This window comes from Anabrus simplex, chromosome 5 (assembly GCF_040414725.1).
Source record: "Anabrus simplex isolate iqAnaSimp1 chromosome 5, ASM4041472v1, whole genome shotgun sequence".
Classification (NCBI taxonomy): domain Eukaryota; kingdom Metazoa; phylum Arthropoda; class Insecta; order Orthoptera; family Tettigoniidae; genus Anabrus; species Anabrus simplex.
The window spans coordinates 11,494,828-11,521,302 of NC_090269.1; the positions used below are offsets into that span (position 1 = coordinate 11,494,828).

General features: G+C 38.1%; 1 protein-coding gene across 1 annotated transcript in view; it reads left to right on the forward strand.

The window, feature by feature from the left end:
* The window catches only part of LOC136873668 (proton-coupled zinc antiporter SLC30A5), a 299,129-nt gene that overhangs the window by 134,017 nt on the left and 138,637 nt on the right, over window positions 1–26,475 (forward strand). The window contains exon 3 of the mRNA XM_068227712.1: window positions 6,012–6,229. Coding sequence (XP_068083813.1) covers window positions 6,012–6,229 — 218 coding nt within the window. The remainder of the gene's footprint in view (window positions 1–6,011; window positions 6,230–26,475) is intronic.

The window sequence follows — 26,475 nt, forward strand, 5'->3', positions numbered from 1 at the left end:
TTGATGATGTGGTTTATGAAGGAGTTGTTAAAGCCATTGAATTTAGCAATGTTGCGGATGGTGTTTAATTCGTTATTTAAATCTTTTTTGGACATAGGGGTGTTGAAGGCACGAAAAATTAAGCTGTTATAAGTAGCACGTTTATGAGCTTGAGGGTGCGAAGAATCTTGTCGTATTGTGGTTGCTGTTTGGGTTGGTTTTCTGAAAATTTTGTAAGATAAAGAAGAAGGATGTCTAGTGATAGTTAGGTCTAGAAAATTAAGAGTTTGGTTGTGTTCTGATTCGAGGGTGAATTTAATGTTAGAGTCTAAGTTGTTGTGATGAAGAAGTGTAGAGGCTGCGTTGGTTGATTCCTCATTTAAAATTACTAATGTGTCATCGACATATGTGGCCCAAAAGAGGATGTTGGAGAAATTATTATTATTATTATTAATTTTTGTGTTTTCTAAGAAGTCGAGGTAAATTTCAGCAAGAATGCCAGAAGCTGGTGAGCCCATAGCCAAGCCATCTTGTTGATAAATGGTGTTGACAAATGTAAAATAATTGTTGTTGAGAACTAATTTTAAAATAGACATGAAGTCTTGAATTTCAAGTTTACTTAGGTTACTGAATTTGTTTAGGTTGTTGTTTATTATGGGGAATAATTTGGAATTTGGAATACTAGGGTACATGTTTACAATGTCAAAAGAATGGAGAGAGAAAATTTGGTTGGATTTCAAAATTCTTTAATTTGTTGATTAGATCAGAAGTGTTTTTGATAGATTTGTTGGATAAAAACCGATAATTTTTAGTAAAAATGTTTGGATGAATTTAGAAGTGTTGTATAGGGGACTGAGTCTGTAATTGATAATTGGACGGATGGGAATGTTAGTTTTGTGAATTTTAGGGAGGGCTTTGGCAGTGGGTAGTCCTGGGTTCATGATTATTAATTTAGTTTTTTCTTGATCTGTGAGGAGAAAGGAAGCGTTTTTTAAAGTATGTTTGAGTAGGCATTGGATTTTTGTGGTTGGGTCTTTTTTTACTATAGAAAAAGAAGGGTCACTGAAAAAAATTTTGGTTTTATCTAAGTAGTCAGTTTTTTCCATTATGACAATAGTGTTGCCTTTATCAGATTTGGTGATAATGAGATTATTGTCAATGATTTTCTTTTTAAGATCTGAAAAGATTTTATTATCATTAATTAAATTATTAATATTATTATTATAATTATTAAGAGAAATGTTTTTGTTATTGTTAATGAAGATTTTTCGAGTTTTCTTTTTACTTCATATCTGATTTCATCTTGTTCATCTGTTGGCATTTTGTTAATGGCTATTTTGATTCAATAATTAAATTAGCGTCGCACCGACACAGATAAGTCTTATGGCGACGATGGGACAGGGAAGGGCTAGGAGTGGGAGGGAAGCGGCCATGGTCTTAATTAAGGTACAGCCCCAGCATTTGCCTGGTGTGAAAATGGGAAACCACGGAAAACCATTTTCAGGGCTGCCGACAGTGGGGTTCGAACCTACTCTCTCCCGAATACTGGATACCGGCCGCACTTAAGCGACTGCAGCTATCGAGTTCTAAAAAGACATTACAGGTTCAACAATAAATCCCCCTTAAAAAATTCAATAGACTTCTGCGAATTTTTAAAAAAATACCTTACTACCAAATCACATTATGTGCTCTTTTGACATTACTAATATGTATTCTAATGTACCAACAAAGGAAACTGTAAATATTATCAAAGACAACCTTGCAAAACTCAGCAACCTCAGCAAGCTTGAGTTAGAAGAATTCATAAAAATCCTAAATTTTGTGCTAAAAAACAACTATTTCACCTTTAATGGTAAAATTTACCACCAAGATGGCCTAGCTATGGGTGATCCCTTATCAGGCATCTTAGCTGACATCTATTTAGATTCTTTAGAACATCATAAAATAATAAATAAAATAAAAGGCCTTAGCTTATGGCTTAGGTATGTAGACGACACATTCGTAATAATCAATAAAGATCTCAATAACAGTACCGATATTTTAAATTATTTAAACAACCTAGACCAAAATATTAAATTCACCAAGGAAGATGAAATCAGTGGATCCTTAAATTTCCTAGATCTCACAGTAACTCATATTAATGGCAACTTCGATTTTAAAATTTACAGAAAACCTACTCACACCCCATTAACAATCACAAATACTTCTTTACATCCTAACTCCCATAAATTGGACACATTTCACAGTTTAATTTACAGAGCTTTAAAAATCCCTCTTAACACCCAAGAACCTTCAAACAGAACTAAATTATATAAAGGATTTAGCAAAAATCAATGGATATAAACCTGAAATGATTAACCGTTTAATAAATAAGGTCAAATTCAAATTAACAACAAACCTCATCCCTGACAAACCCAAAAAATCCAAATTCGTTACCTTCACCTACAACAATCCAAACGTTCACCAGATCTTGAACCCAATAAAAAGCAAAAATACCAGTATAGCTTTTAGAACAACAAACACTAACCAAAAATTATTTTTTAATCACAACACAGTCAATTCAAGCAAAAACATTTACTCAGGATCAGGCATATACAGGCTCACATGCACGCAATGCAACGCCTCTTATATTGGTCAAACAGGCCGGAGTTTTCAAACTAGGTACTTAGAACACTATAATGCCATTAAGCACAATAAATTTTCAGCAATGAGCTCCCATATGAAAGAAACAGGACATCACTTCACAACAATAGAAAGAGACCTCACAATTATTAAAAGAGTAGACAAAGGAAAGTTGATGAATGAACTTGAAACCATCTATATATTTTTGGACCAACACTACAACAAAAATCTAAACCTCAATGTATCAATCAATCAATCAATCAATACTGATCTGCATTTAGGGCAGTCGCCCAGGTGGCAGATTCCCTATCTGTTGCTTTCCTAGCCTTTTCCGAAATGATTTCAAAGAAATTGGAAATTTATTGAACATCTCCCTTGGTAAGTTATTCCAATCCCTAACTCCCCTTCCTATAAATGAATATTTGCCCCAGTTTGTCCTCTTGAATTCCAATGATTTAATTGAAGTCAAGAATCCATTATACGAAAGTTTACCCAAATTATTGCAAACTCTAAATTCAAAACATAACTACATTCTTAAAAATCTTAAGTTATCATCTTCTAGAACCTCCACTACTTTAACTAACTTGACTCCCTTCATGCCCGCCCCCACAATTCTCCTGCAACCCAACACGACTCCCTCCCTGTCTGACCATGTAAATCTCTCGCAACCAAAAACACATAAACTTAACGCTCCGCCTACCCCCTCCCTTCAACCACACCCTCCTCCGCCAATCTCACATCGATACAATACCAGAAGTATAAGTGTCAGTCATTCAACGCTACCATAGCAACTGCATTAACAGTCAAAGAAATAAATGAACCTACACATAACGTTATTTTTCTTCAACTAACCTTTCCATAACTGATTTACATCTTCACAGACGAAAGGGTAAGTGTTTTTATACATTTTCCATGTTTTACCTTTCTTTAAACCCACATTCTCTTCAAAAATACCTTCCTAAGCATTCACTCTCCTCTTGTTACAGACTTCACACCAAAGAGCTCTATCAACGTCGATAAAACTTCGACTTTCGTCTTTCAAATAAGATAAATACATCTATAGACAGCCGAATGCTTTTTCCTTGCTCCCACAATTACGTGAGGAAGACTGTTATCTTATCATAACACATTCGACTTTCACTCCTTCAGCCAGTTAAATAGACTATAGGCAGCTGAACAGCCATTTAAGAGATCTGTTGTCTTATCACAACATACGATATTGACATCTGTAACAGTGTATCAGCTTTGCTTTTTCTTATCATCTTCAAGGAGGCACATTTCTGTTTCATTATAAAGACTGAGCTGTTTACTGCCCTACCCCAACAAGTTTTTCAATGCTCCGGAAAGTATATTCATGTGAACTTATGACATGCAGCTTGATACTGCAATTTTAGCCAAGGACATTCTAATATTTTGTATGTTTAGACTGACACCTATAATGATATTCTCTTTTTATGGCTTGTAAGAGCAATCAGGATCCTGATTTTTCACCATACAGGTTTGAATTTGAGGCTGATGATGCCCTTAATATGGGCGAAACATGTCCCTTAACATTTTATAATAATATTTAATTTTTAAAAAGATCTCTTTGTATTGAATAGGTGGATATATAAATAAACACTTGTAACATACTTTGTATTTAAGTGGCATGTTCCGAGCCGTCAGCGGAGAGATGGCGTGGAATGACATTAGTAGACGAATAAGTTTGAATGGCGTTTATAAAGGTAGGAAAGATCACAATATGAAGATAAAGTTGGAATTCAAGAGGACAAACTGGGGCAAATATTCATTTATAGGAAGGGGAGTTAGGGATTGGAATAACTTACCAAGGGAGATGTTCAATAAATTTCCAATTTCTTTGAAATCATTTAAGAAAAGGCTTGGAAAGCAACAGATAGGGAATCTGCCACCTGGGCGACTGCCGTAAATGCAGACCAGTATTGATTGATTCGATTGATTGATTTTGAAGAACTCAGCAGGAGCACGATTACTCATTCAATTATACTGAATTGCGTTGTATATTTCTATATATATGTACTTAACTTCCTGCAACCAAGGCAAATACTGGATCTTCAGGATATTCTCCATTCTACTTTGGCGTTCGAGACCACAGCGCATGACCTTGAGTGCAATTTTTATGGCTTATATTGGTATTATGACCTTGAGTGTGCCGCGCTGATCACCGGGAGCTGGCAATTTGCTTCTATAAATCTATTTGTCTTCGACTTCAACATATTTATGGATCTTCATATGTTGTTCAATAGTGTTGTGACTTTGTACCTGACGGTGTGTAAAAACTGACCCATTTGACCGTTCTCCACTATTCATAAACATTGTGAGACTTTACCTATCATTGCGTGTGCCGTACTACCATTCATAATATTACGTACTGTTTTCTTTTAAGTGACTCACAATTTCTACCCCCATCATCAATTTATATTTCATCTTATACCGATCCAGAGTTCACTTAATCTTTTTCTTTTTCATATGCATTGTTTTTCATGTTTTTTATGTTTTGAACAGCTGACGATGACCTGGACTAGGGTCGAAACTGGTCCCATTTCTAATTACTATTAAATAAGAATGTAATCACTACATTTCTTTCTCTTATGTATTGAATAGGTTGAACCTCTTTTTCAATTATTCAATTTTTAACGTTGTTTGAAATTTACATAGAACTTGGAATTTACATTTCAGAAAATTAAAGTTACATAGTTAAAGATTGGAAAACTTCCTTCGAGCTAGCTTTCAAAGACTATCACTTAATAAAGTCCGGACTGCCATTACCTTGAGCTTATGGACTAGTCGATGATGGATGAGGCTTCCCACCTCCTGTACAAACATACACACTAGAGTGAAGTGATGAATGAGACCCCTGGTCAAAAAATGTGCCAGCTTTTATACGCGAGAAGAAGGCTCTAGAAAGCTAAGGCCCGACACACACGCAATTCTTATTGGGTAATCAAATAGATACAAGATGGAGCCTATTGTCTAAAAAATAAATATACAAAATTTGCTGTTGGTCAATACTTGAAGTTGTGGACAGAGATAGAAGTGTTGTAAACTTTAACTCCCCAACAACAAAGAATAATCCACTCAGTTTAGGAAACCTAGGACAACTAAGTTACTTAACAATTTTAATAGCCCATTTTCACACCAGAGTGCATATCATAGTTTGTAGTAGAGACATATGTTGTCAAAAGTTCAAACTTCTTGCGTTAGTTATTGCGAGTTTTAGATTTAAGATGGCATTTCCCAAGGCACTTTATTTAAATGAATAGGGCGGATGTACCTTCCGGTGCAGTAATTATGTTTTATGTCGTGTACAGTTCACCATGCTGTGGTGGGGCTGTCCGAATGCACTATACACACATTTTTCTCAACATGAAATGTTCATTACTTTGTTACAGGGCCAGTGTCATCTTCCTTTACATCCAGAAACCACTTTCTTCAGGCCCACCATTATCACAGATCCAGTGGTTTAGGATTGGGCAATATGCTGCTTTAAGGAGTGCTGTTTCTATCCTCTGGCTATACGGAATCTCTCTTTGTGGTCCATTCCGAACAATCTTAATTACGCAGCATTATGATATTGTCATCATTACTGGAATTGGAGCACTTTTTTCAGGTAATCTTTTAACAAACCAAATTATATTTAGCACCCTATTTCCCTGTGAAAGTGAAACATTTCTTTATGCTGACAAAGACACAATGGATCTTGCAGTATTTATTTATTTATTTATTTATTTATTTATTTATTTATTTATTTATTTATTTATTTATTTATTTATTTGACTTCAGCTGTGACGAAGTTAGAGCTCATGGCCCTCTCTTAAACTTAACTACATAAATCATGGATAATACATATGTAAAAGAAAGGTTCTATTCTATTATTTGGAGAACATATAATGAAGAAAGAAAGCAGAGCTCAACAAATAAAATAGAATAAAATAAAAGAAATCCGGAGCGTAAAAGTAAAAAGAAAGAGACAAAGTTGTAATTGAAAAAGTGAAATACAAACTGAAAAGTATTATCATTAGAAAACAATAAGAGGAGATCATTGTCATTTATTGTTAATTCTGATCATTACTACATTGTTCATGATGATGATGCTTGTTATTTAAAGGAGCATGATATCTAGGTCATCAGCCCACATCCAATTGTCTGTGGAGTGCAAACAAGAGGAGACATCATTTACTCCGTTTCACAACTCTCTGTGGATTGTAGGAGAGAGACAGCAAATTGAACTTTTCTTTGAACCATCTATAATAATTATAATAATCCAAGATTTTATTCTTCTTGCCTGGATTACAGGACAATGGCAGTGTTTGTGATGTGCATTTGTCTGTGCAAGAACACCTGTAAATTTTTTTTTTTTTGTAAGTTGCTTTACGTCTCACCGACACAGATAGGTCTCATGGTGACGGTGGGACAGAAAAGAGCTAGGAATGGGAACGAAGTGGCCATGGTGGCCTTAATTATGATACAGCCCCAGCATTTCCCTTGTATTAAAATTGGAAACCACGGGAAACCTTCAGGAAGAGCGTCTGGCTGTAAAGCTGGGCCAAATCTAAATCAAGTGCTGACCGCAATAAATTGACAAAAATGTCAGAAGGATGATTGATTGGTTGCTTTTTGTTGTTTAAAGGGGCCTAACTTCGAGGTCATCGGCCCCTAGGTCAGAAAGAGAAAGAAGAAAAAAAGAAAATTCCTCTACTGAGTTCAGTACAGTGAAACCTCATTAGTGCATTCCTCATTAACACGTTTTCCCACTTAGCACATCGTAAATTCAAAGTCCAGATTCTCATAATATTAAACCTATATAAAAATATCTCACTTATCACGTCACAAATTTTCACTATTACCGCTTAGTATGATCACATTTTTCCTAGACCTGAAAATGTTATTTGGCATCTCTTGTGAAAGGAACATGAGTTTCAACTCAGGTATGAGCCCTCACCACAAATAGTGATAACGGGCAAAGGCCCTGATTCCTGAATTTTACAGGATAAGTTGCACCTTTGGGGAGCAAGCCATTAGCCTCAGGAATGCTCCGTTTTGTTTGCCGGTTAGCAGTAATATTGCTGAAGAAAGTACTAAGCTTGTTTGTGCTTTGCATTCCATTCAGAAATTAGAAATATTATTTTGTGTTGAGTGGTACAGTGGGTGTAGCAAATATTTGACGCATGATAGCCTACATCTGGATTGGGAACATAATCATGTGAAGCTGACCAGTGTGATACATAGTTGTTTTGTGACAGCCTAGTTATGGATACGGTAAGGTCATGAAATTCTCTACTAATAAAGACAAAATTAAAATCTGTCAGGAAGTGGACTGGCATCCGCATCTTATATCGCGCAAAGGTGGTACGAACGTTGAAACTCGTTGAAACACTTTCGACACAATGGCTTGAGTTGGTCTTAATTTTGTTGGATTCTAAATGGCTTCCAAAGTCATTCTCTCGCAGTTGCACATGTTCAAGTGTAACGTCCAATTCATTGTCTAAGAGTGTGACCAGAAAATAATGTTTAACAACCCACTGGTCCAAAATAAAAAGTTTCTACTAACATTTGTTTTACAAAGAGTGTGATCTGCAATAATACTTTGATATTTTTATGGGCCCCCAATAGAAATGTTTTCATATTTATTCTCTCTTGTTTTTCACATCTTCAGTGCACTGTTCTTATTTGATAAGCCCCACGGAAAAGGTTTTCATTTTTGTTCTCCCATGCTTTTCAAGCCTTTATTACTCTCTTCTCATCTTTAGAAATGGTAAATATAGTTTTCATTTTACCGACAAATACATGACATAAAATATCCTCATGTCAGAAAAACTTGTATCTAGTGTTTCCAGATCCCTGTTGGATAGCTTTTGTCTGTGCATTCAGTAGTACGTTTTCTCACTTAACACATTCTTTTTCCTTGTCCCCTGCAGAAAGGTCTTTACGAGGTTTTCCTGTATATTGAGAAGATATTAGAATTAGGGCCTAGGAAAATGGAACATACCCGGAGGGAAGTGAGGTGAACCAAGCTTAGGGAGTTTACCATCTGTAAATTCGTCTGTCATTTATTCTAACTCATCAAAAGAGAAACATAACGATGCAGCAAAATATTTACAAACACAAAACTGCTGAAGCACCTTACAGCAATTATACACACCAATAAACCTCTATTGGCCTCATATGATTAATGATTTATAACAGAACGGAACATATTTTACCAAAAGTAAGTACCAAATGAATGTAGTACGAAATATATATACAAAATACTAAGAAGGAATGGCCTTCATCTGACCCTAGGCCCTGGGCTAGGAGCCCGGCACATGCACACAGCACAGCACACACAGAAAGCACAACACTTACCCAATCACACGCCCATTCGCTGCCACAAGCATTAACTTTTCACTCAACATACACTCACGACTAACACTCCCAATGCTCGCGGCCCAGCAGCTTGGGTTCGAAAGGAACCCCGAAGTTGATGCTCTGATCAAGCGAAAAATAATAATAATTCTCAACTGCTGGACACAACCAACCACCTAGACTACTCTTGGGAAGGGAAGGGGAAGAATAGGAGAGGGAACAACCAATGTCAAAACAGAAAATAACATACCAATAAGATTATGCTCAAATCATAGCGCAGGTGCACTTCAAGTAGTCTGTAAGCATCTTTGAGTCTTAGAGAATAATTCAAACATAGTTTCTTCTTATACAATTTTTTAAATAACTATTGAAAAACACATCTGTGGCAACATGCATTATAATTAATTAGCAACATTCTTACTTTGTAAGTTGCTACTTTTTATTTCCTTGTCCAGCTCCCTGGCTGAGTGGTCACCATTTTTGCTTTTGATCCTCGGGGCCCTCAGTTCTATTCCCAGCCGGGTCAAGGGATTTTAATCTTCTTCATCACCGCCCCTTCTGCCTCTTGACGTCGGGCCTACCAACAATCTTTGCTACTCGGTTCTGTTCCATGCCAGTTGCCTTACTTCAGTTAGGTCTTTTCTTCGGTACTGTGTAATTTCACTCACCATCTGATCCCAATCCATCCGTGGGCATCCTTTTCTTCCGGTTCCCGCACGTCTTCCCCCTGTGAGTGGGGGCAAGAGAATAACCCCCTACCTGTTGTAAAAGGTGACTGAAAGGGGCCCCAGGGGCTTTCGACTTGGAAGTGTAGATTGGCGACCGCAGGGCCCTTAGTTGAGTCCTGGTATTGCTTTCACTTAATTGTGTCAGGCTCCTCACTTTCATATATTCCGTCCAACCTCCCTTGGTCAACATTTGTTCTTTTCCGACCCAGACGGTATTAGGTTGTGAGGCCCTTGCCCATGTACTGGATGACCATACCATTTAGGTGACTTCTTGTCAATATCATCCACTACAAATGTCACCCCAAGCTCTTCTCTTTCAGTTTTGTTCCATATCCATTACCTTCTAGTCTTGTTGACAACTCAACGTAGGTATTTAATTTCTGAGCTTGTTACTCTGCTGTCGTGCTTCTTTCCTCTACTCCAAGTCTGTGGAGGAACACAGTCTTATAGATGTGAAGCTTGATCTTTTGTGACACTTCTTTCTTGCTGACTAAGCTCTGATTCAGCTGGTAACAGATGGCATTGACTTTCTGAACTCTGTTAATGATTACACATTCGATCTTAGCATATTCAGAAATTACTGTGCCCAGTTAGTTGTAAGAAGTGACGTGCTCCCTTCCAAAGTTGATGTTGAAATCTTCTTGCTTGCCTCCGACCTTCAACATTTTGCTCTTAAAGATATTAACCTGCATACCTCGTTTTTCAGTTAGTGTAGTTGCCCACTCTATTACTGCCTCATGTAAATCTTGCAGATTGCTGTTAATGAAGACAATGTCATCTGCTTAGACCAAGTTCTGCAGGTACACTGGGCATAACTACCAGTTGCCAACTTTAAATTTCTTTGTTCTTTTATATTGCTTTATCACTTGGTGTATGAAAATGATGAATAACAGAAGACTTAGTTTATCTCCTTGTTTCATGCCCTTTTCTGCTCTGAAGGTTTTACTTTTCTGTCCATTAATCCTCACCATTCCAGGAACATCCTTATAGATACTCAGAATTACTCTAACAATCTTATTTGGAGCTTGGAGATTCTGAGGGGCTTTCCATGTATCTTCCTTAGGCACAGAATAAAATGCTGCAGCAAGATCTAATAATGCCAAGTATACCTCCTTTCCTTGGCTGTTCATCTTTTCTGTCAACATTCAAATGCAACTGATATGGTCTTGAGTTGGTTGTCCAATTTGAAAAACAGCTTGTTCTTTCTTTAGCTCTTGTTTAACATATTGCCGTAGATGCTTTTCAGCAATCCTTGTGTACAATTTGAACACTACACGGGAGAGGCATATGGCATGATAGTTTTGTCATTTGGTTGTGCTTCCCTTCTTATGTATGTGGCAATGATATTATGCTCCTGTGCACTTGGTATTTCCTCCTCTTTCCAGGCTAATTGGAACGAAGCTTCAGCCATTTCAAGGTCTTTGCTTCACCATATTTAATAATTTCTGGTGTTACATCATCAGGACCTCATGCTTTTCCCATTCTCATACTTCGTACAGCCTCTGGTACTTCAGCTTCTGCAATATCATTGCCTGTTTCTTCAGGTCTTGTGTAATTATTATCTGAACAGTCAGCTTTTCATCTTTAAGTACTACCATATAATAATCCTCCCAGGCTTTGAGCATCTCTTCTCTTTTAGTGACTAGCTTCCGATTCTCTGTTTCAGTGTTTCTGATATTTTCTTTCCTTGTTTCCTTCTAAGGTTTCTCATCAGAGTCCAGAATCTTGTTACCTCTGAAGTCATTTTCTATTTCATTTCCAAATTTTTCCCATGCTGCTTGTTTGCCTTGCCTTGGCTCCACATAGACCTCCCAATAATAGTATTTCTTTGAATCGTCTTTCTTTTTTATCAGTTTCATTCCACCATCTTGCCTGTTTTTGCATTCCACCTACCACTCTTGTGCCACAGTCTTTTTCCCGCTGTCTGTAGTATAGTATCTTTAAATGCTTTCCACACTGCCTCTACATTGTTCATATCTGTAGTTCTTCCTGTCGTCTCCAGTCTATTATTTACTTCAGGTGCGTACAGTTCTCTCTTTTCTTCGTTCTTTAACTTTTAAGCATTTATTCTGGAGTACCTTTTTTCTTTCCCCCCACCTTTAGTGTCCTAACTGTGTTTTTATGACCAGTAATTTGTGCTGTGTTCCGACTTCTTCACTGCAAAATACTTGCACATCTTCTATAGCATAATGTTTAGATGATGTATACGTGAAATAATCTATTGCACTGTGTACTCCCCTCTCGTCTGCAACAAGTGTTATTTTTCATATGTGTGGAAAGAAAGTGTTTACAATCATAAACATGTTGTCAATGCAGAATTCTACCATTCTGTTACCATTTCTGTCTTGTGTACTTTCAAATCCGTAATTTTTCTCATTCAACAACAACAACAACAACAAAAAAAGCTGCATCATTACCAATCTGAGCATTCCAAACTTCCATTACTACAATATGGTAATTATTGTCTCTTGCTTTGTCCGGTGTTCGTCAAAGTGCTGTAGAATTTATTCTTTCCAAGTTCTTCCTCAGTTGGAGTATATATCTGGATCCATGAGACTCTCCCCTCCATGTGTATGCGAGGATCTTCAAACGGCAGAAGTATTCAGTCAGCAGTATGTAAAGATTGTTGGTTACAAGGATAATGTCCAGATAGGGGATGTGAGTAACACTAAAGAAGTATTAAAATTTACCTATGATAACAATGACATTTACAGTAAGATACGACAGGTGAAAACTAGAAAAGCAGCTGGAATTGATAAGATTTCTGGGGATATACTAAACGCAATGGATTGGGATATAGTACCATATCTGAGATACTTATTTGATTATTGTTTGGTTGAAGGAGCTATACCAAATGAATGGAGAGTTGCTATAGTAGCCCCTGTGTATAAAGGAAAGGGTGATAGACATAAAGCTGAAAATTACAGGCCAGTCAGTTTGACTTGCATTGTATGTGAGCTTTGGTAAAGCATTCTTTCTGATTATATTAGCCATGTTTGTGAAATTAATAACTGGTTTGACAGAAGGCAGTTTGGGTTTAGGAAAGGTTATTCGACTGAAGCTCAGCTTGTAGAATTTCAGCAAGATATAGCAGATATCATTGATTCAGGAGGCCAAATGGACTGTATTGCGATTGACCTATCTAAGGCATTTGATAGGGTAGATCATGGAAGACCACTGGCAAAAATGTGTGCAATTGGACTAGAAAAAAGAGTGACTGAATGGGTGGCTATATTTCTAAAAAATAGAACTCAGAGAATTAGAGTAGGCGGAGCTTTATCTGACCCTGTAATAATTAAGAATAGAATTTCTCAAGGCAGTATTATTGGACCTTTATGTTTTCTTATATATATCAATGATATGTGTAAAGAAGTGGAATCAGAGATAAGGCTGTTTGCAGATGATGTTATTCTGTACAGAGTAATAAATAAGTTACAAGATTGTGAGCAGCTGCAGGGTGACCTCGATAGTGTTGTGAGATGGACGGTGGACAATGGTATGATAAATGGGGTTAAAAGTCAGGTTGTGAGTTTCACAAATAGGAAAAGTCCTCTCAGTTTTAATTACTGCGTTGATGGAGTGAAAGTTCCTTTTGGGGATCGTTGTAAGTACCTAGGTGTTAATATAAGAAAAGACCTTCATTGGGGTAATCACATAAATGGGATTGTAAATAAAGGGTACAGATCTCTGCACATGGTTATGAGGGTATTTAGGGGTTGTAGTAAGGATGTAATGGAGAGTGCATATAAGTCTCTGGTAAGACCCCAACTAGAGTATGGTTCTAGTGTATGGAACCTTCACCAGGATAACTTGACTCAAGAACTGGAAAAAAATCCAAAGAAAAGCAGCTCGATTTGTTCTGGGTGATTTCTGACAAAAGAGTAGCGTTACAAAAATGTTGCAAAGTTTGGGCTGGGAAGATTTGGGAGAAAGGAGACGAGCTGCTCGATTAAATGGTATGTTCCAAGCTGTCAGAGGAGAGATGGTGGGGGAGGACATCAGTAGACGAATAAGTTTGAGTGGCATCTTTAAAAGTAGGAAAGATCACAATATGAAGATAAAGTTGGAATTCAAGAGGACAAATTGGGACAAATATTCGTTTATATGAAGGGGAGTTAGGGATTGGTTAACTTACCAAGGGAAATGTTCAATAATTTTCCAATTTCTTTGCGACCATTTAAAAAAAGACTAGGAAAACAACAAATAGGGAATCTGCCACCTGGGCGACCGCCCTAAATGCAGATCAGTAGTGATTGATTGATTGATTGATTGATTGAATTGAAGGTCTATTCTTATAATTCTGGAGCTTACAGCTTCCCTTAATATTACTTTAGTGCTCAGGGCTTCATTTAGAATGATGGCAACTCCTCCTGTGGCTCTCCGATCTCTGCTTACTCCAGAATACTTCAGAGTATATCCTTTGTCTAGCTGAAGATCTCATTCCCTTTCGTTTTAGTCTTGGTAATTCCCAATATCTGAAAATTATACTTGTCCATTTCATGTACTATTTCAGTTTCTTTTCCTGTCAGTGATATGATATTCCATGTACCGATTCTCATCGTCCTATTCTGGCTGGGTCATTGTCTTGAAATCTGTCTGGTTTCTCCTTCGTGTCTCTGAATGATTTAATTTTACTCATGTGGGTTATTAGCCCTGTGATGAGCCTGTCTAGTGGAGGGCCTGCCTTCTTTCAGCCTCTGGACTTGCTGGAACTGTACTTTCAGGGAGGTCACCCTAACCACAAGGCAGTGGATGTCTGTTTTTCCGCCGCCTCAGCCACTGGACATTAGTCTCTTCTGCCTTCAGAGCCGTTGACCAGTTGTCCTTTTACTAGAGCCCTGTTTGCCATAATTTTTCAGGGTTCCTGTTGGGCCTTCACAACTACGGTAGCAGTCTGTGGGCACACTGGACTTCACCCATACAGGCGATCCCTTACTTCATGCCCGCCCCCCATGGCATGGACAAGGGGCGATTTATGGCAAATGTATTTCAATTGAAAATGGTTAATTCCCTAGGTTAAATATATTTTTTGAAAAGTACGCCATTGAAATAGTACGGTAACATATTACATTGTGATCAGTTGCTTTGTTTTCTATCATTAAGAAATATTTACAATTCTCCTTCTGCAAGGCAAGTAAAACATCCTGTTATGTAAGCGGTGGGCTGTGACATCACCATCCAGTACCGCATGAAGCTCTAACAACCATTGTGCATCAGCTGTTACTAAAAGCCTAATGTTTATTATTTGTGATCGCAAATAACTTCAAAATGACAGGAGAAGTGTTCAAAAAAGCACAGACAATCTACCATGTGTGATTTCCATCATTCTTGCAAAATAGTGACTGTTTTGTAAATGTAGAAATTTGTGGATCAAAAGCAAATTAGTCAGTGGCATCTTTTTAATATAACTCATAGTATTAAGATAGCAAGGAATGTAAATAGAAATCACTTAAAATCACCTTTGCAATTTATTTCTAGTATGGTTCCCATATTAGAAAATACATTACATTTTCAGGCTTCGAACATTACTAATGTAACAATTCGGACTTCAGTACTAAACACAAAAATATGGCTAGCATTATAGTACTATAGTTCTATAACCTATCATTCCTGAAAGATATAGGTTCATTAACCAGGATGAGTTGGTCAGATGGTTGAGGTGCTGGCCTTCTGACCCAAACTTGGCATGCAATCCTGGCTCAGTCTGGTGGTACTTGAAGGTATTGAAATGAGTCAGCCTCATGTTGGTAGATTTACTTGAACCTCCTTCGTGCTAGGGATTGGGTCTTGCAATTGTTCGCCATGAATGAGGAATTCCCAGTAAGCGCGAGTCATAAGCTCGCATTGATTATGTCCCTGCCCTTTGTACACACTGCCCGTCGCTACTACCGATTGAATGATTTAGTGAGGACTTCGGACCGGTGCGCGGGATCTGCTTCGCGCAGTTTCCGATGTGGCTGGAAAGATGACCAAATTTGAGTATTTAGAGGAAGTAAAAGTCGTAACAAGGTTTCCGTAGTGAACCTGCGGAAGGATCATTACCGAAATTGTTTTATCAAAAAACATTTCGAGAAGGAGGAATCGGACGGCACGCACGGTCCTCTCCACCGGCGAGGCTCCCTCGAGGAGTGAGTCTCCTGCCGAGCGCGCTGTTGCGAGCTCAGGCGAGTCCTGTACGTACTCTGTAAGCGGCGGCCCCGTCCGTCCCCGACAGCGGGAGTGTCGCGGTCCGCGTGGCCGTGTCTCTTACGATGCAGGAGAACTCCTGCGGGACTAAATTCCAGCACATCGGTGTCTCTGTAAACTGTAAAAGTAGTTAGTGGGACATAAAGCAAATAACATTATTATTATTATTATTATTATTATTATTATTATTATTATTATTATTATTATTACGGGGTTACCCGTGGACCGGCAGAGGTGAAAGAAGGTGCGGGCTGGAATGGGTCTAACTACAAGTCCGAAAGATGAATTCAAAATTTAAATAAAGGTTATATTTTCAACAGATAACAAGATTTAACAATTAACAATACCAAAACATTAACAATCTTTCACTAGGTGCGATTGCAATAACATATCAGGTACCATGACAAAGTTTTTACAAGGTCAGTACATCCAAAATTTAGTAATCCGGGCTTCCAGCCCCTCGCTTAGCATTTCTTGAGCTCACGGCTCCCAGTTACAAAAGGTACAAAGGTTCAGGGGCAGAAAACCCCAAGTTCACGGAGCACTTGTTCCCACCAACAACATACCTGGTCTCTAAGAGGCACACCTTGTAAGTACAAAATTTTAAGGAAAGAGCTATTAGGCTCTCAAATTCTCAGCATCAAAAATTTACAACACTCTGGCCTTCTATGACGCAATTTTATAATTTGAAACAGGGGTATCTCGTACCCAACCTACAAGGGCCTTCGTGGAGAAAGAACAGATTAATAAAATGGCCCAAAATAACAAGATGAATGGAAGCGTGTACTTTCACTCCTACATGAACACTTTTTAAAACCTAAGGGGCACTAGGCCGATTAAACAGGGGCTATTCGCACCACTAGGGAGGTGACTCGTATAAGAAAATTTTAATACATTAAGAATAGAAAATCGGTTATGAAAACGTAGTCACCTTCAATCAAAAATGAAGGGGAACTCGAGAGGGTAAAGCACTCTCTATCCCCGATTTACAGTTAAAGACTTTTGAAGTTTTTACACTAAACAGAAGAAGGGTACATTTAGAAACAAAGTTACATGTTTAAAGATTCGGACCTTCCCCTCGGGCTAAACAGGCGAAGAAAGCAATAAAGAAAGATGTTATGTGGCCATTATCTTGATGGAGAACTGCTGCCTGGTGAAGGAGGCGCCTACCCGCCTCCTGCTTTACACCCGCACTCTCAGAAATACGACGATGAAGTGGCCAAGAGGCGTGAAAAGCCACGGTATTTAAACCCTCAGGGAAGATTCGAGATCTTTCATGAATCATTAAGACACACCCACATAAATTTTATTGGCTGATACAAAAATGGAGAAGAAACACAGGATAGGTTAGAAATTAATTACAAAAATTCGGGATTGGCTAAATTCAAAACTGGCGAAAAGGAGGGAAATATTGCCAACCCAGAAATAAATGAACATCACTTAGTTACCGGAAACATAGAGATACAAAACTTCTTCAGAAAAGTTCTTTCACTTCGCACCAGGGTGCAGGATCCTAGGTTTTAGTAGTGACACCTTGAGACAAAAGTTCAAATTCATTACATTATCAGTTGCACATTTTTATCAGTAGGAGAGTACTATTAGGCGCAGAATTAGAATGCGCGGGATAGTGGTGTATTACCCGGTACAATTATTATTATTATTATTATTATTATTATTATTATTATTATTATTATTGTTATTATTATTATTATTGTTATTATTGTTGTTGTTGTTGTACCGGGAGGTACAAACCAACGCCACGCAATTAAATCTAGCACCTAAAAGAACTCCTCTACTGGAGAAACCGTGAACTTGAAACTAGACCTACTGAAAACTTTACTCACAAGATGTCACCACTAATATATGATATAATTTTGTTATTGTGAAGTTTCCTGAACTGACTGTATTTCTACTTGTTTTGTTTGACATTCATCAAGAAGTTTGTACTTTCTCTCATAGATGACACTACTAAAAAACTTTGATCATGCACCCTGGTGCAAAGTGAAAGAACTTTTGATTTAAAGAAGTTTTGTATTAAGTTTTTTTAATTGATTGATGTTCATTTATTTTTGGGTGAGCAATATTTATCTTTTCTTTCCACCAGTTTTGAATCTAGCCAATCCCTAATTTCTGTAATTTATTTTCCACCTATCATAGGCTTCTTCCTCGATTCTGAGTGTTACTTTTGAATTTAACCAATAAAATTCTGTGGGTGTGTCTTGATTATTCAAAAATGATCTCAAACTTTCCCCAAGGTTTTATAAACTACGGCATTTCTTGTCTCTTGGCCATTTGATCGTCATCTTAGTGAGTGTGTGTGTGTGTGTCAAGCAGGAGGCGGGCGGCGCCTCTTTCATCAGGCAGCATTTCTTCAGCAAGGTAATGGCCACCTAACATCTTACTTTCTTGCTAGCTCCGCAGTCTAACCCAAGGGAAAGGTCCGACTCATTAACTATGTAACCTACTTTTCTAAAAATGTAACTTTCTGCCGTCTAATGTAAAAACTTCATAAAATCTTTAACTGTAAATCGAGGATAGAGAGTGATGTACCCTCTCGAACTCCCCTTCATATTGGTTTGAGGTGAGTACGTTTTGTAACGGTTTTTCTTCCTTTCTGTAATGTCTTAATTTATTCTTATACGAGTCACCTCCATAGTTTGGGAATAGCCCCTGTTTCATCGGCCTAGTGCCCTTTAGGTTTTAAGAATTAATTTCTAGGAGTGCAAGCATACGCCTCCATTCAATTTGTGTTTCAGGCCATTTACTTAACCTGATTTTTTCCGCAACGGCCCAGTAGGTTGGGTACTAGATACCTCTGTTTCAAATTTGTAAGTTGTGCCTTGATGGCGAGTGATTGTAATTTTCTGATATTGCCTTAAATAGGCTTGGAAAACTGAGAGCACGTCAGCTCTTTTCTAGTGTTGTAAAAGTGCCTCTGGGAGGCTTGATATTGAGAGTTGGGAGCAAGCGCTCCATGTATTAAGGGATTTCTTCCCTTGAGTAAATTTGTGCTTTTTGTAAATTTGAGCTAGGAGCTCAAGAACTGTAATGCAAGGGGCTTGAAGCCCAGTTTTTTTTTTTTTAAAACAGTTACTAAACTTTGGGATTTCTTGTCTTGTCTAGAATTTGTCAGTGTACCTGACATTTCTTTGTTATGAAAATTTTGTTATTTAAGAAATTATAACCTTCAGTTTGAGTTTTATATTTTTCTTGACATTTTAGTTAGACCCATTCACCTCTGCTGGTCCACGGGTAACCCCGTAACAACAATATCAATCCTCCCAGAGGTACTTTTATACACTTGAAAGAGAGCTAAAGTGCTCTCAGTCTTTCAAGCCTGCTCAAGGCAACATAACATGAAAACACCATAATCACTGGCCTTACAAGGCACTATTTACATTTAGAAATTTTATTACACATAGGTATCTAGTACCCAACCCACAGGGCCTTAGTAAAAATGTACAGGTTAAATAAATGTACAACATGAATGGAGTCAAAGATTGAGCTCCAAGAAATGTTAAGACCTATAGGGTACTTGGCCGATGAAACAGGGGCTAATCCCAAACTACTGAGGTAGCGCGGATGGAGATAACTTTAATACATTGCAGAAACAAATGTGGCACCTCAAACCAAGATGAAGGGGAGCTCGAGACGGTATATCACTCTCTATCCCCGATTTACAGTTAAGGATTTTATGAAGTTTTTACATTAGCCGGCAGAAAGTTACATTTTTTGAAAAGTAGGTTACATAGTTAATGAGTCGGACCTTTCCCTCTGGTTAAACTGTGGAGCTAGCAAGAAAGTAAGATGTTATGTGGCCATTACCTTGCTGAAGAACTTCTGCCTGATAAAAGAGGTGCCTCCTGCTTGACGCACACACTAGGTTAGATGACAATCAATTGGCCAAGAGACGTGAAAATCCACAGTTTATAAACCCTCGGGGAAGGTTCGAGACCTTTCACGAATAAACCAGCCACACCCTCTCAATTTATTGGTGGATTTAAAAGTTACACACAAAATCGAAGAATAAGGCAGTGATAAGTTGAAAATTAATTACAGAAATTTGGGATTGGCTAGATTCAAAATTAGCGGAAAGGAAAGATCAATATTGCCAGCCCAAAAATAAATGAATATCATTTAGTAAAAAAAACTTATGAATACAAAACTTCTTTAAATCAAAAGTTCTTTCACTTCTCACCAGGGTGCATGATCATAGTTTTTAGCAGTGACATCTGTTGAAGAAAGTTCAAACTTCTTGATGAATGGCAAACAAAACAAGTAGAAATCCACACAGTACGGGAAACTTCACAATAACAAAATTATATCAGATTTTAGTGGTGACGTCTTCAGAGTAAAGTCCTAACCTGTTGTATTATTGGTTTCACCTTTGGTAGATAGAGGAGTTCTTTTAGGCACTCATTTGAACGCGCGGTGTAGAGGTATACCTCCCGGTACAATTATTATTATTATTGTAACAGAGTTATCCGTGGAAGTCAGAGGTGAAAGAAGGTGCGGGCTGGAATGGGTCTAACTACAAGTCCAAAAGATGAATTTAAAATTTAAGTAAAGGTTATATTTGCAATAGACAACAAGAGTTAACAAAAGTTTACATAGAATTTGAAAACTTAACAAGTCAATCCGGTATAAGACCAGAAAAGCACGGATTTAGATACAAATTAATGATATGGGCTTCAAGCCCCACCTTTTACAATCTCTGAGCTCTCAGCTCACAACCACAAAATACCAAAGGGCAGAAAACCCTTAATTACATGGAGCATTAGCTCCCAACTTTACATCTCAAGCCTCTCTAAGGCACTTTTACCAAAACACCATAAAGAGCTGACCCGCTCTCAATCTTTCAAGCCTATAATGGCAATAACAGACTTTTACACAAACTGCCATCAATGCAGAATGAAGAAACAGGGGTATCTCGTACCCAATCTACTGGGCCTTAGTGTGCAAAACTAGGTTAATTTAAACGGCCCAAAACAAAAAGGATGGAGGCGTGAATTTGCACTCCTAAATTTACATTTTAAAACCTAAGTGGCTCTAGGCCAATACACAGGGGCTAATCCCAATCTAGGGAGGTGATTCGTATGAGAAAACTTTAATACATTAAGGAAGAGAAGAAACGGTTACGAAAACGTAGTCACCTCAATTTCAAATGAAGGGGAGCTCGAGAGGGTGAAGCACTCTCTATCCCCAAATTAAAGTTCAAGAAAACGGAAGTTTACCAGGAAAAGGGTTTACATGTTTAATAGTTTATATATTAAAGGTTTCGAACCCTCCCCGAGAGTTAAACGCTGAGCTAGCAAGAGATAAAGATGTTAAAAGGCCATTACCTTGTTGGAGATCTGTTGCCCGAAGAAAGAGGCGCTTCCCGCCCCCTGCTACATATCCACACACAAAGCTAGATGTTACTGAAGTGGCCCGGAGACAAGAAAATCAGCAGTTTTTATACCCTCGTGGAAAATTTGAGACCTTTCATGAATGATAACAACCCGCCCTCAAACTTTTATTGGCTACAGTACACAGTTACATACAAAATTGGAGAAGAAAGCCCCGATTGGCTGAAAATTAATTACAGAAATTCCTGATTGGCTACATTCAAAACAGACGGAAAGAAAGGATTAATATTGCCAACCCACAAATGACAGAACAAAATTTAGTAAAGAGAAAACTTATGAATACAAAATTTCTCCAAGAAGGTTCATTCCTTCACACCAGAGCGCATTATCATAGTTTTTGGTCGAGACATCTGTTTGAGAATGTCCACACTTCTTGATCAATGAAAAACAAAAGCAAATCAAAAACACACATTGACATCTTCTGATAACCAGTAGAGTTAGTTCAGTTTTTAAAGGTCAGAGCTTCTGCTGTAGAGGAGTTTCAATTGGCACAAGATTTGAACTTGCGTCGTAGAGGTGTACCGCCCGGTACAATTATTATTATTATTATTATTATTATTATTATTATTATTATTATTATTATTATTATTATTATGATCAACATCATCATCATCATCATCATCATCATCATCATCATCATCATCATTATTATTATACTGGGGTTACAATTTCCCTGTCCAGTTAGACTGTGTGCTTTCTATAAGGCCATCTATGATGTAACTGAATTGAGTTAATATGATGCAAGATACTTGAGGTTGCAACTGTTAGATGTCTCTACCAGTGGCGGTTCGTGACATTTTACTCTGGCAGGGCTGTGCCGTCATCTCCTCCCCCCCCCCCTCTCCAACGACCCAGTTTTCACTGTCCAGCACCACGATAATTGTAGATGAAATATAATAATAATAATAATAATAATAATAATAATAATAATAATAATAATAATAATAATCCGATGACACTGGCTAAATACTGTATGTATCTTCTTCCGAGGCAGAACGATCACGTAGCGAAAATCAGATAATATCGCGAAGCGGAAAAAAGTAGAAACATAAAGCATCGCAAATCCGGAAGCATTACAATCTACATATCCTTAAAACATCGACAATAAACATATACTTATGTTCACAAAACTACTAAATTCACGACTCGATATACTTTTCAGGTTGAGGTTCAAAACTACAACACATGTAGGGAAGTGAAGTGAAGTGTGAAGACATCTAAGCGAACACCACTAACAAGAAAACTCAACAACTGTATCCGAAAAACAATTCTAGTAGATTACGAAATGTCAGTCAATTGTTATTATAAGTATACAGTTCGTACTTTGATGATGATGATAATGACGGGATGAAGATACACATGAAAATAATACAAGAAAGTAGGTAACGATACCTTAGCTGACTTGCTTGTATACAAAATCCATTCTCCTCTCCTTCTGCTCTGCGAAGTGGTTGATGACACGTTCGTTGAAGTTAGGAACTGCCAACAGCTGTTTCTCGATGGAGCACATAGCAAGCGCGTTAAGTCGGTCTTCCTCCATGGTATTCCTAGTGAACGACTTAATCCTTTTCAGCGTAGAGAAGCACCTTTCATTTTCTGACGTTGTCATGGGAATTGTACAAATAATTCGTAATAACTTAATTGACTCGGGAAGAAGTACTTCCAGGTTGTTATCACAAATGCATGTCAGAAGAGTTAGGGCACCTGAAGCGTTAGCAAAATCACTTCTGCCGTATAAAACTGAGAGTTCATGCCTTAGTTCAATTTGGTTAATAGGGAATAATCTAGCAGCAATTTCAAATTCAGTTTGCGGGAACAGTATCCTATACCTCGGAAATAAACTAGGCTGGAAAAGTTTGGCAACAGACAGATGGTCACTGAACAAAAAACGGTCCTCTATCCCGGATAAAATAACATCGCACACCTCTCTCGCTGCAATCTTTCTATTATCTTCAAACCGTGCGCGTTTCTGACTTGAGCCTGCTGGATTTCCATCAGTGGTGTCTGTGCCATTAAGCCAGTGATGGTCGTAATCGAGAGAGTTTCTGACTCGTTGTACCGATAACTTGAAATCAGATATACTTTTTTGAGCTTTTATACTATCAATTTCGCGGTGCTGAAGCTCGTTGAATAGAAAGTCACAGTGAGGCATAACTTTAGAGAATAGCTCTAGCCAGAATAGAAAATCGGGATCCTTCAGTAGATTCCTTAGGCCTACAGCTTTTCTCACTGTCGAATAGTCATTATTATCATCGGCGATCTTCTCGAGACACTCCGATATTTCATTTCTGTACATAAAAACCGTACTTGCACATCGTGCCTTGAAGTTCCACCTTGTGGCGGCATTTTTTGGGATGCGCCTTTTTACCACTTCGTCCAAAACAGCAGTTCGTTTCGCAGATTTTGAAAAAAATGATGAAAACCCTTCTAAATTACTAAAAAAGATCCTGACCTGCTTATTCTGAGTAGCACATCGCTCAACAATTAAATTTAATTGATGCGCGTAGCAGTGCACAAAATGAGCGTTTTTGTAAACGACCTTGACCCTTGCTTGAACGCCAGTCTGCCTTCCACTCATTACTGAATGGCCGTCGTACGTCTGCGCAATGACTTTGTCCGGAGTTTGGTCCAGCTTAAGTTTTTCCAACTCCTGGAATACTGCAGAGGTAATGCCTTCTGCTGAGTGATTATCAGGCGACACAAAACTAATGAATCTTTCATTTATTTTGCTACCCAGCTCGTACCGTACAACAAAAACGAGTTGAGATAAGGTGGAACAATCGGTGGTTTCATCAACTTGAATTGCCACAAAATTTGTTTGAGAAATTTCTTCCGAAATCATTTGATGACACACGGCATAGATTGAATTCAGAAGCTCGTTCTGTATGGTATTAGATAACCCAACAAATACTCTGTTATTTGCTCTTTCGATATGTTCTTTCAGTGTGCTGTCTAGCTCTGACATTAAATTGACTAAACCTCGAAAAATGCCTGGGTTATCAGACGTGTATGTCTCATCGTGGCCCCTGAGCGCTAGTTCAAACTTCCCACAGAACTTAATAGCATCAATTAATTTACTAAGAATGTATCGATTCTTTGAAACCTGTTCATTTGATTGTTTAATTTTAAGTCTGTATGCACTGTCTAATTGGCATCGAATATCTACTCTACCAAGCATAGCAAATTCAATACCAGCGTTTATATGTTTCTCGCTCATTTTATGCTTTTTCACTTTTTCACCTAGGTGTTTTATGTCTGATACCCCGACTGATGTCCATGGAGCGTCAACGACATTCATTGCTAAACAAGAGTAACAGAAGAACGCATTCCTTATCTCACATCCGCACAGCCAATCAGCCTGCTTATAAAGTGACGGACTGAATTTCCTAGTATATGCATTTTTGTTCTTGTGCAATATTTAAATTCGGTCGAGGAGGCCCTAATTTCTTTAATTCTATCCTATGTTCAAAACTTAAATTTCCGTCACTACTTAAAATACTATTTACAGAATTCATCTTCCTTGTCTTCCTAAATTAAGACTGTAACATTTAGTTTTCAAATGGGCAGGTAAGTACTAAACACACGAATGAAGATATTAAAACGACACTTAAAACTGAAGGTAGAATTTACAATGTTATTTAAACTATTATGGTACCGTAGTTTTATCTACTGGACACTTGCACAGCAACACTACACTACAATGGCATTTAAACACACACACATTAGCCGGCTAACAGCTACTGCAATCACGGCTACTCCTGTTTCACTGATCACAAAGGACAATGACATTCACGAGAACAAATAAACAATGCACGCCAGAATTCCTTTCGGCTTCCTCAAATCTCAAAGCAATGTGACCAACGTACAAATAGTGCCGTCACCTTACGATTAGGTTTTAAATCTTTATTTTAGCTTATTTTTAGAACTGAATTGTTTAAATAGCCAGTCTAATGGAATCCATTGTTTTGTAAACAGTTTTAGAATTAACCTCTAACAACAGTTAACGTAAGACGTGTGAGAAAAGGCCTAGGTACATTGTACAGTGGTTGGCGACGTTGCTACGGGCTCTGCCGGACAGACCAAGTATTAAATGCTCTAAGCATACACCCCGCCTGCACTCTTCCTTCCCCTGACAAGCCCATATCGTCTTCCAAGGCTCCTCCCGCACCCCTCACCCTTGTCAAACTCAAGGAGCTTACTGAGGGCTCTCCTGCCAGCACCCGACCGCCTAATGTCTAAAGAGAAAACATTGTGCTGGACTAAAGAGAAAACATCGTGCTTGCTGAACGGATGCCATGTCTTTGAAAATAAAAAAGCGAAACGTTTACAGCCAAAACAATAAAGATAACATTGTATAACTGAATAACACACTACCATAAGTTAGACTTTGCTACATTGTACATCTCGTTATATAATCAGCTACGGAGTGACATTATGTTACGTGTTTTAGTAAAGGCGGTGGGGCGGCGCCCAAAAGCCCTTCATGCACGAACCGCCACTGGTCTCTACCATCGGCCTAAGTGCCCCCTCTGGCGAAATTAAGGACAATTAATTCGTAAGGGAATTTCAATTTTCAAAGTTGGTTAACCTTGGTTTTTGAAAATTGTTTTGTTCATGAATCAAAGTTTTTAACACTTCTACTGCTTCCTTCTTCCTTAGTTACTAACATACCGGGCAACTTGGCCATATGCTTAGGGTCATGCAGCTGTGAGCTTGCATCGGGGGATAGTTGGTTCAAACCCCACTGTCGGCAGCCCTGAAGATGGTTTTCCATGGTTTCCCATTTTCACACCAGGCAAATGCTGGGGCTGGACCTTAGTGAATGCCACAGCCACTTCCTTCCCATTCCTGGGACTTTGCTATCACATCGTCACCATAAGACCTATATGTGTCCGTGCAATGTAAAGCAAATAGCAAAAAGTAGTTACTAACCAATCAAGAATTTTTGGAATATTTTCTCTAGTCAATTAAAATTGGGGGTGTGTACAGGCATCCAGCCTGTCTGTAAAGAGTTCTGGAAACTTCCCCTCAAAATACTATAAAAACTGGGTGCTTTAAGGCTGTATTGTGAGTAGTAGAGCAATACGGTTTCTAAACCAATGGGAGCTGAATCAGCATTTTCCCATGATGTCGTTGTCCCCTGGCAAGGTCATTGATCCTTTGACGTCACGGTCACGTGGCCATGATGT